This window comes from Calonectris borealis, chromosome 19 (assembly GCF_964195595.1).
Source record: "Calonectris borealis chromosome 19, bCalBor7.hap1.2, whole genome shotgun sequence".
Lineage (NCBI taxonomy): Eukaryota > Metazoa > Chordata > Aves > Procellariiformes > Procellariidae > Calonectris > Calonectris borealis.
In genome coordinates, this window is record NC_134330.1 from 5,256,927 (window position 1) to 5,271,759 (window position 14,833).

Genomic DNA, 14,833 nt, shown 5'->3' on the forward strand with positions numbered 1-14,833 from the left:
ACCCCTCATCCCACCCGGGATCCCCGCGTGGGCACGTGTCCCCACTAACGTCAGGGATGCTCCACGGCAAGGGCCGGGCACGTGCCCGCTGGGTGGCACAGCCAGGCTGGAGGCAGCTGGGAAGCCATGGGCTGCACTGGCTTCGCTCCCCTCCCTGCTCCCGGCTGGCCAGGAGCCCGGTGCTGCTGGCAGCGCTCCAGGGCAGCGTGCGGCATGGCAGGACTCTCCCAGGGCAGAGTCCAGAGGCGCCTGGTGAAATCATGCCCGGCGGTGGATGGTGCTGCCACGTGATCCAGCACCACCCTTTTCCCCAGCTGAGGCTTTCCCAGGAAAGTGCCACCCCAGCGGTCACTGCCCGCTGGCACCGGGGCAGGTCCCGGGCTGTGCGGGGTCCCGCCACCACTCCGGCCACCGGTGGGGCTCAGCCCATGCCCGTGTCTGCTGCAGCACCGATGCTCCAGCGGCACAACCCTCACAGCAGGGAGACAGGCAATGCTCAGCCGGGCTGGCGGTCTCCGGGACCCCCAGCGAGGCTCTGCCAGTGCCCAGGCATGCATGCCCCAGCCCCTGGACTGCCTCAAACGCCCAGTGTGCCCTGGCCTCCCCCGCAGCACTGTTTGTCCTAAAAATCACTCAGGAGCCGGGCTTTACCACCCAGACCAGGGCCAAGCAGAGCCACAGGGGCATCAGTTGCTCTGGGCAATGAGCCATTCGGGACAGTTTGGGGGTATATTGGTCCTGTTTCACCCCTGCCTGCACTGCCTGCCCCTGCCAGCCCTGGCCGTTGTGCCTGGCAACTGCAACACCCCTGGGTGCACGGCCCCAGGGTGGGCACAGCCACAGATCAGCATCTCCCCATCCCACTCCGGCATCCACCAGCCGGACCCGGGGGCTGCTGTGCCAACCGGGGTGCCCACTCCGTGGCTCCCCACCAGGCTGCACCATTAAGGCCAGGCCGTGGTGACCGGTGCGGCAGGGGGGTGCGCGGGGGGGCCAGTTTTGTGCACTGGGAGCTCACGGGCTCTTTGCCACCGATTAGTCACGGGCTCTTCCTGCTTCCCTCAGCCTGGGCCCTGCGCGGGAGCCGGGGAGATAAGGGGCCCGTCCGCACCCCGCAGGGACGATGCCAGCTGGACCCCCGTGACCCAGAGGAGTAGCCCTAAAGCAGGGTCTGGCGGCTGCCCCGTGCAGGAGACCCCAGGGAGAGCGTGGCCAGAGCCCTCCTCCAGCCCCATGCCAGCCCCCTGCGGGCACCCAGGCACCACTGGCAGGGCCGGCGAGAGAAGGGTCCCTGCCAGCACAGGGGTCCCCCCGGGGCCACCCCCCAGGATCGGGGTTTGGGGCTGTTTAGGGGGTTTGCCGGTGGCCGTGAGGTGAGGCAGTGGCAGAGCGTGGTCCAGCCCCTTCCTGAGCATCCGGCGCCGGCTCTGCTGAGCCACGCAGCCCCCCCACAGCAGCACGCGTGGCCACCACTCCCCCACGAGAGGAAGGCAGGGTGCTCGCCCCGCTCTGCGCAAGCGCCCACTGACCTCTTTGCACCCGATGCCTGGCGCAGCCCTGCCCAGTGCCCCCGGGGGGGCTGTGGTGATGCTCCCGCTGCCCCCCAAGCTCTGCCCCCCACCAGCACCCGCCGCACCGATCCAGGAGCTGCCCCGAGACCTGGGCATCACCAGCACCAGCATGATGCCCCTCGTCCCCCCACCACCGCCCAGCGCGGGAGCGGGGTGCCCTCACCGCCCACCTTCTCGCTGGCCGAGAACGGAGACCCGGGGCTGGTGGGGGTTCCCGGCTCAGAGTCATCTTCATCCTCCAGCACTTTATCCAGGTACCCTATGGCCTCCTCTTCCTCCTCCATGGCTGGCCGGGCAGCGGGGGGCGGAGGGGACCCCGCGAAGCTCCAGGCGAGGGGCTCACACGGCCGAACCGGCCCAGCCTGACTCAGCCCTGGACGCCGGCCACCGCCTCGGGATGAAAGGAGCCATTATGGGATCCCCGGAGCTCCCGCCTGCCCCAGCTCTGGCCCTCGGCCCCGGCGTCCCGGCCGCAGCGCCAGGCGCTCCCCGGGCGGCTGCACAACCGCCTCCGAGCGGCGGCGGCGGCAACTCCGGGGTCACCAGCGGTGGGACAAGAGGGACAGCCTGACCCTCCCCTGGTCTCCGCTCACCCCCGGGGGGGCCGCCGGCGGTGGAGGGCCGCTGCCCGCCGCCCTGCGCCCCAGCCAGCCCCGCCGCTCCGCCCTGCCTGCTCGCTACAGGAAATGCATCTCTTGGCGCTGGAGGTGGGGCTGCCTCGCCGGCGGCGTGTGGTCAAGGCAGCCGCCTTCCCCGAGCCTGGCTCTCCCAGCTCTGATAGAGCTCGGCGTGCCCAGCGGGACCCATGGGGAGGGGTCCCCCGGCCCCCGCCAGGACCCCGCGCCCTCGCTAGGCAGAGCAGCCAGCAAAGGGAGAGCACCCGTCCTGCCTGCCACGGGCCCCCAGTCCCCCCATGTCCCACGGGCAGGCAGAAAGCCAGACCACGGGAATTGCCACCAGCGAGAAGTGACCTTGGAGGGCAGCAGCAGCATCAGGTCCCGTAAGGGGACCTGGCTCTGCACCCCCAGAAGGGTGCCGGACCCCTCCCCGCCCAGGAGGGGACCCGGCAGCTCCGCAGGGCAATGCAGCCGAGACACACGCCTTCCCGCAGCACCTGCCCCGCATCCCACAGGGATCAGCACTGGCACCTCGCCGCTGCCCCAGCCCGACCACAACCCGGGGAGTGGGGACATGAGCAGTGGTGTGACGCCTGTGAGGGACATCGTGGGCCCTGGCGAATGGGGCAAGAACAGGCTGGAGGAGGGGACATTAACGCAAGAGCTGTTTCAGCAGTTTCTCCCCGCTCCTTGGTGGCAAAAGGGGAACCAGCGGCCGCATGTGCTCTGCCCGCAGGAGCCGGCTCTCCTCCCCGCGCCTGTCCAAGCCTGGAACAAAATCCTGCTGCGAGAAGTGGGCAGGGACACAGACACGGGGACTTTCCAGAGCCTGTGCGCAGCACTGTGTCCATGTCACAGCTCAGGCTCTGCCCAGCCTTTGCTAAGAGGGGTCTGTACCAGGGCACCGGGACCCTGCCCGCCATGGCTGGGTCCCCAGAGCGGGGAACGCTCCCTACCCAGGGGAAAGGCACCTGCAGTGCTAAACCCAGCAGCACGCGAGCAGGGGCTGGGCCACCACCCCACACCATGACCACGGTGCTTGCATTTCCCAGGCGGGAGAGGGAGGGACAGGCTGTGTCTGCATGCAGCGGCCAGGTGGCCCCAGACGCCATCACAGCAGCCCCAGGAGCTTGCAAGAAGAGATGCTCCACCAGAAACCTCCTCCAGCCCCCAGACTGGGAGGTGACACCTCCAAAAGGCAGCAACACCAGTCCTGCCTCACTGGAGAAGAACAATGGGGTGAGCCCAGCACCCCGTGCCACTGGCCACAGTGGGACCCGCACACAAGCCCGTGCCCATCACGAGGCTAGACACAGGGAGGGATAAAACATTCAGATGATGCTCCGCTAAGCCCGGGTGCAAGCAGCTGCAGGTAAAGAGATGGAGGCAGAGCCGGCGCTGAGCTCCAACACTTCCCAATCCTGTTAGTGCCAACCAAGCCAGCTTCACCACCTCCGTCCAGCCCCAGCACGCTCCACCAGCCCCCAAGGGCACCGCTTTGCCAGCGCCACCCCCCACGGTCTCCCCCCAACCCCGCTTCCCCAGGACCACCCTCCGCTATCCCTGCCGACCCCCGGGGAAGGAGCCCATCACCCACAGCACATCCATTGCCAAACCCCACTGCCAAACCCTGGCACCGGGGTGTCAGGGCTGGGGCTCGCAGGGCTGTGCCCAACGTCCCGCTGGGGGACAAGGGGCCCCGAGCCCGGGTGGCTTGGACCCAGCCCTGGGACAGGGTCCTTCGCGCAGCGGGGTGGCAGAGGGCGGGCAGCCCACCCACCCACCGTTCTCCCTCCCTCCCTCCCCAGGGACCGCCGTGGGGCCGCGCTGGGCGCCGGGAGGAGGAGGATGCTGCGCAGCAGCGGGCCCTGGGGAGGAAGCCACACCTCTCGCCTCCTCTGCCTCAGCATCCGGGTTAAGGGTTTAACTCTTTCCACGACAAAAACCTTCACGTTTCCCCAGCCCGGCCTCCTCCCCCCGCCAAACCCCAGCTCCCGGCCCGCTGCGGGACCCCGGCAGCCCGGGCAGCGGCAGGCGCCGGGGGGGGCTCCCCCCAGCCCGAGGCCGGGCGGTCGCTCCCCGCACCAGCCCCGAGCCCTGCGCCGAGGGGCCAGAGGCGCCCGTCGCCCTGCCGAGAGTCCGCTGGTCCCGGCACATCCCGGGACGGCAGCCCCGATGTCCCCGGGGACTGCAGCCCCACCGCCCCCGGCTTTATGGAAACTTTTAATCTGGATAAAACATTTTTTCCCTTTGGTTTCCCGCCCCGCAGCTCTCCAAGCATCCCCCCCGGTGAAGGATCCGGGATGAACCCCACGGGCTTCCCGAGGATGCTCTCGGAAGAGCAGAGGGAGAGGAGGGGTTAAATCTAAAAGTTCCCCAGAAGAGGGGGAGGACAAGGTGTCCCTCCCCAGCTGGTGGCTCGTCCCCAAGTGCCACTAGATGGAGCCGGCAGCCCGGCGGAGCGGCTGCGCCCTGACCCCAAGGGCTCCCCGGAGCAGGGGACCCCACGGACCCCACGCCTCCCGGCTGGGCTCCAGCACCTGGACCCCGCTCTCCGACCGGCCCGTGCCCTCTTGGCTCTGCCACCAGCATGGCACGACGGGGCAGGGACACAACGTGTCCCACAGACGTGACACACTCACAAACAGCGGCTGAACAGGGCACTGCTCCCCGGAGCCCAGAGGGCCATGGCCAGCAGGGTTTGGGATGCCAGGGGACAGTCCCCCATGTCTGTCAGCACCAGAGCACCTAGTGAAACAACTGAGCCAGGCATCCCCAGCCCCGGCTTCACCCGGCACAGCGATCCACATCTCGAGCACCTACCCCTGTGCCGAGGCCATCAGTGGGTGTGGGTGAGACGCCGTCCCCGCTCTCCTGACCACGGGCGCTGAGCTGGGGCGACATGGTGGGTGACTCATCGATGTAGGGCATGGTCTCCGAGCCCTCCGGCAGCGCCTTGGGCTCCTCGTTGCCCTCGGCGTCGTACTCGTCTGCACCATAGTTGAAGTCTGCCAGGGGAAGAGAAGGTGGTGGTGAGCATCCAGGCAGCAGCACGGCCGAGGGTCACCACACGGCATACCACAACCGCCCCAGCCTGCGGTTACCTGCAGGTGACTGACCCTGTGTCCAACACCCGGGGCCACGCACGGACATGCACACCCACACCTGCAGCCCACCCCAGCCCCGCCGGCCTCAGCTGCCTGCTTTCTGCCTGCCCGGCTGAGCAGGCAGGGCATCACACAGAGTGTCCTTGGCTCGCAGGGCATCCTCTGCTCGACACACTTCCCTATATTTGCATAATTAATGGCACTGAGAAGCCGCGGGCCTTGTCTGCGCAGGGACAGCTGCTCTGCCAGACGCCCCAGCCCTACGCAAGCGGCTCTGCCCTGCCCGCCCAGCAGCCACCACCCCCGTGCCATCCCCGGGGAGGGATGGAGCCGGGCTGGCAGCCATGCTTCCCCATGCCCACCCTCCTTGGAGCGTGGGAACGGGTGCCAGGACGCCTGGGTCCGCAGCATGTAGGACGCTGTCACCCGCCCTGGAAGAAGGGGGACAGTGGCAGCTCCATGGTGGGTGGGTGGCTCAGGCCATGCTGGGAGGGCAGAAGGGATCTGCTTTCCCCAGTGCAGGATGAGGCCACCGCCACACCAGGCCAGCCCCCATTTTTGGATGCCCTACGCAGTCCCACAATCCCCCCGTCGCCCACGGCCTGGGGGAAGCCATTTTGGGGAGCTGGAGCTCCGAGTGGGAGCAGGGGGATCCAAGGTCTGCGGCGGGTCCCTGGGGCGCAGCAGGGGAACCGGGGTACATCCTAACCTGTTACCATGGAAACGGCAGCGGCTCGGTGGCGTCGGGAAGAGGCGGCTGCAGCAGCCCCGAGATGCTGACAAAGGGGAGGGGGAAGGGAGCCTGGCTGCGGCAGGGGTTGCCGTGGGGTGCAGCCGGCACCCCCCCCCGGGGCCAGTGGCCGAGAGCCCCTAGGCAGCTCCCAAAGAGGTGGCAGGTACGGCTTGCCCAACCCGATCCCACACCAGCCCCTTGCTCCCACCCCTGCCCAGCAGCCCCAAGGCCATCCCCACGGGCTCTCCGGCTGCAGGCGGTGAGGGGACCCCAGCCAAGACCCTGGCAGAGACCCTGGCCAAAACTGGGCGCATGGGGCTGGAGCAGCCGTCCCAGACCAAACCCTGCACCGCTGCTACTTTATGGCCCCACTGCCCCAGCCAAGGACTCCCCCAACTCCTGCCAACACCACTCAGCACATTAATATTGCACTCAGCTTCATATTTAAAGTGGATAAATCTTTAAATCAAAGACTGCTGCGAAGCCCGCTCAGGCCGGGAGCCCTGCCGGTGCCGGTGGGGAGTCCCATTCTGCGTCTAGGGGTGGGATGGAAGAGAGCCCCGACATAGACCAGAAGCATCCCCGCTCTGCCAGGGCACCGCAGCTTCTCTCAGACCTTGCTTCATTAGCAATTAGCAGCTAATAACCATCTCTCAGAGTCTGGTGTGCCACCCTTACAGGGCCATAGCGGCCCCGTTCAACCCAGGAGTTGACTGGGTATGAACGAGCTGGGTGGGCAGAGATGGGGGAGCCTGTAGCTCTGCCTGGTCCTCAGCTACCAGGCAAAGGGGATCCCCAGCTCTAACCCATCCTGCCTCCTCAGGATGTCCCTCATCCCTCCTGCCTTTGACCGGTCCCAGCTGGGATGCCTCCAGCACCGGCCAGGAGCGAAGCAGCATGAGGTGCGTTAGCGTTGGTGTTCCCCCACGATGGCCACCTCCCCAGGACACCCACGCCACGCAGCTCCCTTAAGCCCACCCAACTGGGCACTGTCCCTGGCCTGGGGATGCCCCAGAGAAACCCAAACCTCTCGCCCCAGCACCCTTCCCCATCAGGGGGGGTCTAAGGGGGAGCCAAGGCAGCCAAGAGGGGACGAAGCGGATGGTCCCCACCAGGCACACCAACTCGGAGGCCATCAGGCTCCACCACCTCCCCTCCACCAAGGCCAAGGTCTACAGCTCCGGGTTTAATCATGGGGCGGGCAACGGGGGCACACAGAGTGGCACCGGCACTGTGGGAGACCTGGCAACCCAGGCTGGGGTGGCTCGGTGGCAAGGTAACGAGGAACACAGCTTTAATGAGGCGGCTGGGGACCCTGGAAGGTGACACTCGCAGCGGTGCAGGAAAGAAGGCGGCATCGATGGCATGGAGGGGGAAGGGACTGGCCTGCAGGGACGCAGGAATGACCCGGTGCTCATGCAGCCACTGCTCCCAGTTGGAGCAGGTCTATGTCCCAGTACCAGACCCGATCTGGGGACGAGACCTAAAGGCAGTGCCCCGACAGGCACCCAGGGAGAGTGGGTGGACAGGAGGAGGGAGGATGGAGCCGTGTCCCCATGGCTCCAGCTCTGCCACCCACGGCCATGCAGTATTTACGGGGCTCTCACCTGGGGAGGCCGGGCAGAGGGACCTCCCCAGCACCCCCAGCACCCGCTGCAGGGAGGGAACCAAGCACCACCAAGCAGCCAGGATGGGCAAGGGGGACATTGCTGGGTGAGGGGACACGGAGGGGCTGGCCCCTGCGTCTCCCTGCCTGTGGGGTGCTCCTGCCACCCAGCCAGCCCAAACCAAGCGCCTCCCCCCTTCCCCCGCAGCTGCATTGCCCCTGCAGCCTGTTCCTGTGTCCGTGCCAAAACCCAGCGCTATTTTTGCTCCCGTTTTTTAGCAGCAATGGAAATCCTCCTGCTCCACCCCAGGCATGGGGACCGAGGGGAGGGAGGCAGCCTGGCCCAGGGCAGCCACTTTGGGGGGCGAGGACACCCCAGCCCTATGGCCCCGAGCTGGATCCAGCCTTTAACACACCAAGGGCTGGCACCCGCAGGACAGCAACACCCATCGGGGCAGGGGTCCTGCAGGCTGGCACATGGCCCCAGGAGGGTGACGGGGCCAGGAACGTGTCCCAGGAAAATAATGTTTCCACTCTGCCACGTTTTCCCAGGTCTGACCCAGGCTAATCCCAGTGCGATGGTCCCCAAGAGGGAGCGCAGCCAAGGACAGCAGCCAGCTCCTTCCCAGCCCGGGCGGGTGACAGCGCAGTCACAGCAGCTCAGGGTGGCATTTTCTTCGCTTTCCAGCCAGGCACATGCTGTTCCCCAGCACCGCGGGAGCGCGCCGGCACACCCCAACGCTCACCCGTCCTATCCCACTGCTGGGAGAAGTCCAACATCTGCACGGAGCCTGCGAGGTTTTGGGGAAACATTGCGGTTTCCCTGTGCCTGGGTGAAAATTCACCATGACAACACGGATGCGTGAGCTGGCCTTGGACCTGCCTCCGCGGGCCTCCTCCAAAGGGTGGCTCAACACAAACAGCATCTCCTCCGCACCACCGCCGCCGCCTTCCCCGGCATGACGAAGGCCAGACCCTGCCCCGCATCCCCCAAAACATGGGCACCACACTGAGCAGCCTCTCCCGTGCCTCTCCCCTCCATGGTGAGGGTGGCTGGAGGAGGATTTGGGATGGCAGAGCCATCGCTTTGCAGAGATGCCGTGGCTGGGAAGGAGCGCGCGGAGGCTGGGGCTGGATGCGGCCTCTGGGCTCCAGCCCAGCCGCCTGCACAAGCTGCACAGCTGCGCCGGACCCCGGGACTGCTGCTGCTGGATGCGGCCTCCGGCTGTTGGTGTCGGAGGCTTCGGGCTGGAAAACTTGGGGGGCCACAGCCATCTGCAACGTGCCCCCCGCAGCCCCCGCTCCCTCCAGGGCACGGCAGATGCCAGATCCGTGCAGAGGGCACCGTGCCCCCTTCTCTGGAGCATCCCACCTTCCCAGGCACCCACCCGTGCCAAACCTCGCTGCCGCACAAACACCAGGTTCCGAGCTCAACCCCACACCCCAAAACCCACCCCCGGAGTGCCCACGCAGCTCAACACTCCCCCAGAATGAACAACGGGGACCCCGTGACCGAGCCCCCCCATCCCCTCACTGTGTCCCTGGCTCCCTTGGCTGCCGCTGAGACAGCTGCCGTGGGACCAGGACCGGCACGGCTCCGGGGCTCGTTCCTCCCTGCTGCCTGTCCGTGGGACCGGGGAGGGGGATTCACACCCCCCGGGCTGCTGCAGGACACCCCCAGCCCCACCGGCTGCCAGCCCCCGGGTACCGACACCGCGTTGCTACAGCATCCTCGGCACAGCGCCTCGGAGCTCGCTGCAAAATCACGGCTGGGGGAGAGGAGCCTTCCCACGGCCACGGAGGGACGGGGATGGGACCGGGGACAGAAAGCACCCATGTCCCCAAGGACCCCCGTGGGCAGTAGCAGCTGTCAGGCTGCTCTGGCCCCAGTAAGCCCCACCGTGCCGGGGCCACCGTGACCCATCCTGCTCATGCAGCCCCCCGGAGCGGGCAGCAGAACCCCGGAGCCAGCGCTGCCCTGCCACTGGGGCGTGCGGGATGCTCAGGGAGGGGAGCGCAACCCCCTGCCAGCATCGCCTGCCCTCTGCCCGGGCTCGGCTCAGCTCGGGAGCCCCCCGGCACGGGATCGCCAGCACAAGCATCGCTCCCCAGTGCGACGCAGCGTTACACAACAGGTAGGGGGGACCCAGCACCCCGGCCCCCCTCGCCACCCCCCAGCCCAGAGCACGTACTGCTGTAGAGGGTGTCGATCCAGGAGAGCCGCGGCAGGCCGCGGTGGCTCAGCGGCTCCATGCTCGGGAGGGCTGCGCCAGCTCTCAGCCCCGCCAGCCGGTTCTCATCTCACAACAAAGGCAGCGGGCGAGGGCGGGAGGCGGGGGGCCGCAGGCCCAGGCGGGGGCTGGATGGGAGAGCCGGGCACGGCCGCCTGCCCGGGCACACGGCGGCTCTTCTGCCAGGGGTGCCCGGGGGAAGGAGGTGCTGCCTGGCAATGGCAGCGCGTCCCGCGTCCCGCCTCCCGCCCCTGCCTTGCCGGGGGGAGCTGAGCTCGGCGGCCCCCTGCATGCAGCCACGCCGACCCTCCGCAGGGGTCTGGGGACTGGGGAGGAGGAGCAGGGGATGGTGGTGGCACAGGGGCATGCGGCTGCCCAACAGGCCACCCCAAGGAGAGTGGGGGGAAAGGGGGAGCCTGGCTCCATCACCCTTTCCACCATGGTCTTATCCCCTCCCTATGACCCAGGGATGCTGTGCCCCCTCCCCAGCAAAACCTCGCCAGCCCCTCAAACCTCTATGGTTGAAGGACGCAGGCTCCTCCTGGCCCTGCTCCCCCCGGCTCCAGGAAGAACCAGGACCCCCAGGAGCCGGGAGCTGCCCTGCCCCTACAGCCAGGGTCGGCAGAGTGGGGCGCGGGCAGGCAGGGGTTAAACCGCCCTCCCCAGCTGCATGTAGCCAAAGGAAATCTAAAGTGCCAGAGTCATCAACCCCAATATGTCAGGGCGCCAGCCAAGCGTTTAAGTGCAGAGGCTGCCCTCGTTCAGCCCGTGCCGGCTCCGCTGCCCTCGTCCCGGCGGTGTGGGCAGCAACCCCCACCGGTGCCCTCGGCCGCATCCTGCCCGTGGGCTCAGCCGTGCGGGGAAGGGCCTGGACCAGGTGTCCGGGGCCAGATGGGAACTGGGCAGGAGGGATAACGCTCCGCCGGGCATAAGGGGAATGCAGAGCCACCGGAGCATGAAGTGCCAGGACGCGAGTGGCATCGGCAACCACCCTGGCTGGGAAACCTGAGGGGACCCTGCCAAGGCGCTGGCCACCATCTGATGCCCGCTCCCAGGGATGTCCACACTAGGCTCGGATGCAGCCGAGACATTTTGGGGGAGCGCAGCAATGCCAAGGCTGTGGTTTGGCATGGCTGGGGCACATGGAGCCACCGGCACTTGGCATCCAGGGTGAGGAACCACTGCTGCCCCAGCACAGCCCTGCCTCCCCGGGGGGCCGTATCCAGCCCCAGCATGGTGAGGACCCGCGCTGACAGCCCACCGCCCCCAGGGCTGTGTGTCACCGGGCGCTGAGTCAGCAGCATGGGGTGCAGCCCCACAGCTGCCATTTCCCACCCCTCATCTGCCCCACTCCTGGGTATTTTGGGGAGCTGAGCGCACCCCCCCAGCCATGCCACGGGATGCTGCTGGGCAGCCCCCCTGCACTGCCCGGTGCCGAAGCTCCCCTTGGCCCCAAGCCGTTAGCACGGGCAGTGCCAGCCCTGCCAAAGGGTGACAGCGCAGGCACCGTGGGATGCATTGGGCACTCTCCGTCCCCCACCAACTCCCCCATTTGTTCGGTACCATGGCCCGTCCCGATGGAGAGTCCGCTCCATCCCCACAGCCCCCTGCAGCATGGGGCCCTGCCGCCCAGCACAGCGAGGTGCCAGGAAGGCGACGGCGGTTCGGCTGAGCACATCAACCCCATTCACAGCAGGAAACCACGCTCTGCTCGCACCTCGGGGAGCACCGCAGCAGCACCAGCAGCACCAGCACAAGGTGCAGCCGCTCCCCCTCCAGCATGGCAGCTGCAGAGACATGGGGCAGCAGGCAGCCCGCAGCCCCCCGGGGTGGCCAGTTTTCCATGCATGGCTCTCTGCATGCACACAGGGGTTTTTCCACGTGCTTCCCCCAACCAGACACACTTCTAGCCACCCCTACCCATGGCCCCAGCCTCTCCACGCCATGGTGCAAACCCCCCTTTGCACATCTTCCTCTTTATCCAATGTGGGGCATGAGCTGAGCACTCAGACGAACTGCCCGTGGGCCACCAGACCCCCAGGACCCCTCTGCTGGCTGGCCACCCCCGGTGGCAGTGCCATGGCCCGGGAGGACCGGGCAGCCCAGCGTCCCGGAGCCCGGCCGGGCGGGTGTCCCGGAAAGCTTCCCCGTACACCAATATTCCCAAACCGGAGCCGCCTCCGTGCCGCACCCATCGGGTCTTATCTGGTTGCACACCTCAACCCAGGCAGGTGCCCTCGCACAGCCTGGACAAAACCACCTGCCAAAACGCTGGGCTTTGTTTTTACTTTGGTTTTTGTGCTCTCTTCACCTTTGCAAAAACAACAACAGCAACAAAACCCCAAAACCTGCAAAGCAGCTGAACCCTCCTCCTCTCCCGGGGCCGGGAGAGCACCCACATACACCCATCACCCTGCAGCGACACAGACCAGCCCTGGGTGAGGAGATGCTGCCAATCGCATTCTCACCCCCGCCCCAACCACCCCCAGCTGCGACTGCAGCACAGCTCCAGCTGGGAGCATCCTTGCTGCGAGAGTCGAAAGCCGAGTCCCGTGGTTCCTCCCCGCCACCGGCCGGCCCCATGCAGCCTGCCTGGTGTCTGGCTGTCTGCCTGGCATCTGCCCAGCCCCTGCCCGCCAGCCCACGCATCGCTATTTCTGGACTCTTGTGCAAGAGGCTCCTCCAGCCACGGCCACATGAGCCTCGGTGCTTGCCCGGGGCCGGGCTGGTGGTGGGCACCCGGGGCTGGGGCTGGTGGTGGGCACCCCAGGCTGGCAGCAACCGGGGAGCAGCTCCGGAGCCGCATGCGCCTCCAACACCGGCGTGGGGCAAAGGGGGTGTTTTCCTGGGGGAAGACCAGAGGAGGAGAGGGTGGCTGGGGAGCACCATGCAGGCGGCAGCGTTAGACAAGGGCTAAGAGAGCAGCCAGAGTCCTTTGGTTGGGAGAGGTGAAGGCTAGATGTCCTGGTGCCACGGCCAGCGCTGCGGTGGGAGACGCCAGCCGAGAGCCCAGCTTTTCGAGCTCCTCCAGTGCCCGCTCTGCCGGGCTCTCCGGGAGGTCTGGGCTGTCCCTCGCTGGAGCAGAGCAGCAGCTATTCCCTTGCCAGAGGGGAAAAGAGGAATAAATGAAAATGTTTCCACCCTCCCAACCAAGGAGCACAGCAGATCCTTCCCGCTGGGTGTCCTGAACATGCCGCTCCTCCGTCCAACTCAGCATTAAACCTTTCCCCCAGTATCACTTTCCTGCGGGACGGAAACCCCGAGGTCTGCCCCGCATCAACCCCAAGCTCCGCTCGCAGCCCCGGGCCATGGCTGAGGGGTGCCCGCAGCGCAGGGCAGCCGCTCGGAGCCTCCTGCCCTCGGGGAGCCAAGGGGGCACCAGAGCCGGGCAGGTCCCTCCCGGCAAGCGTGGGGAGGGGGGCAGAGACCCAGCCGCAGCAGCAGCGCCCTTGGCCTCTCAAAATACCAGACAGAGAAGGAAAGAAAGGTGGTGGCTGCTCGCAGGAAAAAGCCTCTAATATCAGATGAAGGCCCGGCCCAGCTATCGCATTGCATCTCTCTTCCGAGAAGGAGGAGATCGCGGCCGTATCTGCCAGCACCGCAGCCCCAGGCTGCTCCTCTCCCACCCGGCCCCGGTGCCAGCGCTGCCCAGATGGCTCAGCCGGGTTTGCTTCCCACCGCAGGACCTGCGAAGGAGAAGGAAGAGGTGTTGGTCCGCAGCGTTGGAACGAAAACCGCCCATGGCAGAAAGCCCCTGTCCCGAGCACAAAGGTCTCCCTATCTGCCAAATCTTCAAACAATCCCTGAACTTTGCAGCTGGGACTTATCTCGGGGCAGATCTGCAGGACGTTCTCCTCGCTTCGGCACCAGCCGGGCTCCGCTCCCCACCTACAGCCAAGAAGTGTTGCTGCTACTGATCTACATATGCAAATTATCCTGCTTAGCAAACACTGATAAAGTAACTAGGGGTGGGAAAGCCATGTCTATTTGAAGATGTCTCTTGGGAATGCAGTGAAATTGGTGCGCTCCCTCCGGCTGCTCAGCCCCAGCCGGGCTCCGGGCGGCTGCTCCGGCCGACCCCAGCGGGAAGACAAACCCAGCAATGCCATGGACCAGGGCCACATTTTCCCGGGACGGATGCACACTTTAGTGAGCTGCCTTGGCTCAGCCAGGCTGCCCTCTCTAACCCAAGGGAATATTAATCCCCCACCAGCAGGGAGGAAAGCGTCTCCCTCTGTTTGCTGCTGCAGGGTCGGCCGCAGCAGACGGCATCCAGCAGAAGACAGAGCAGAGCCATCCGCTGGGATCCCAACTGGCGGCATCGCTGGCCACAATGGGCAGGAGGGGAGGAGGAACCACCCAAACAAAGAGCCCCGCTGCACAGAAGTGTCTTTCCAGGGAAAAAAAAAAAAAAACCAACAAAAAAACCCAAACCAGATTTCAATAGACTTACAATGCAAATGTATTCAGGCCCCGCAGGGCACTTCTGGCTGTAGCCAGCCACCTAATGAGGGCTTCTTGCGTGCCCTGCTGCTGCTGCTGCTCCGGCGTGGGGACCGCCGACCGCCCCCCCAGCCACGGCTGTGCCGAGCCCGAGGGGTCAGGGGGCCACCTCCGAGCCAAAGCCTTTGCCCCTGCGGTGGGCACAGCCCGCGGCACTGCTGGCACCGAAGGGGGAATTGCGTCCCCTCCTTCCCTTCCGCAGGGCTCTGGGGCACAGCCCAGCGCCGCTGCCCACCACCTGAATGCGGCTGAGCTGGGGGAGCTCAGCATCGTCTCTGCCCCAAATACTGGGGGGCAAATACCCCCCACAGACAAATACCCAGCCAGCGGGACCGTGCTCAGCTGCCGGCACACAGGGACGCGCAGGGATGCTGCAGCCAGAGCCACCTCCTGCAGGTGAGATGGTGGCATCTCTGGGCCGACGAGAGCAGGTACCGCAGCTGTGCCGGGAAAAGGAGGAAGCCA

At 66.7% G+C, this 14,833-nt stretch overlaps 1 protein-coding gene across 2 annotated transcripts in view; it reads right to left on the reverse strand.

The window, feature by feature from the left end:
- The window catches only part of ABR (ABR activator of RhoGEF and GTPase), a 32,134-nt gene extending 22,182 nt beyond the window's left edge, over positions 1-9,952 (reverse strand). The window contains exons 1-2 of one of the 2 annotated variants that reach the window (XM_075168602.1): positions 9,827-9,952; positions 5,012-5,196 (exon numbers count right to left, since the gene is read on the reverse strand). In XM_075168602.1, coding sequence (XP_075024703.1) covers positions 5,012-5,196; positions 9,827-9,887 — 246 coding nt within the window. In that variant the 5' untranslated portion in view covers positions 9,888-9,952. Of the gene's footprint in view, positions 1-1,741; positions 1,980-5,011; positions 5,197-9,826 lie in introns of those variants that run through there. The other variant, XM_075168603.1, reaches the window with a different exon arrangement.
- Positions 9,953-14,833: the final 4,881 nt, after the last annotated feature.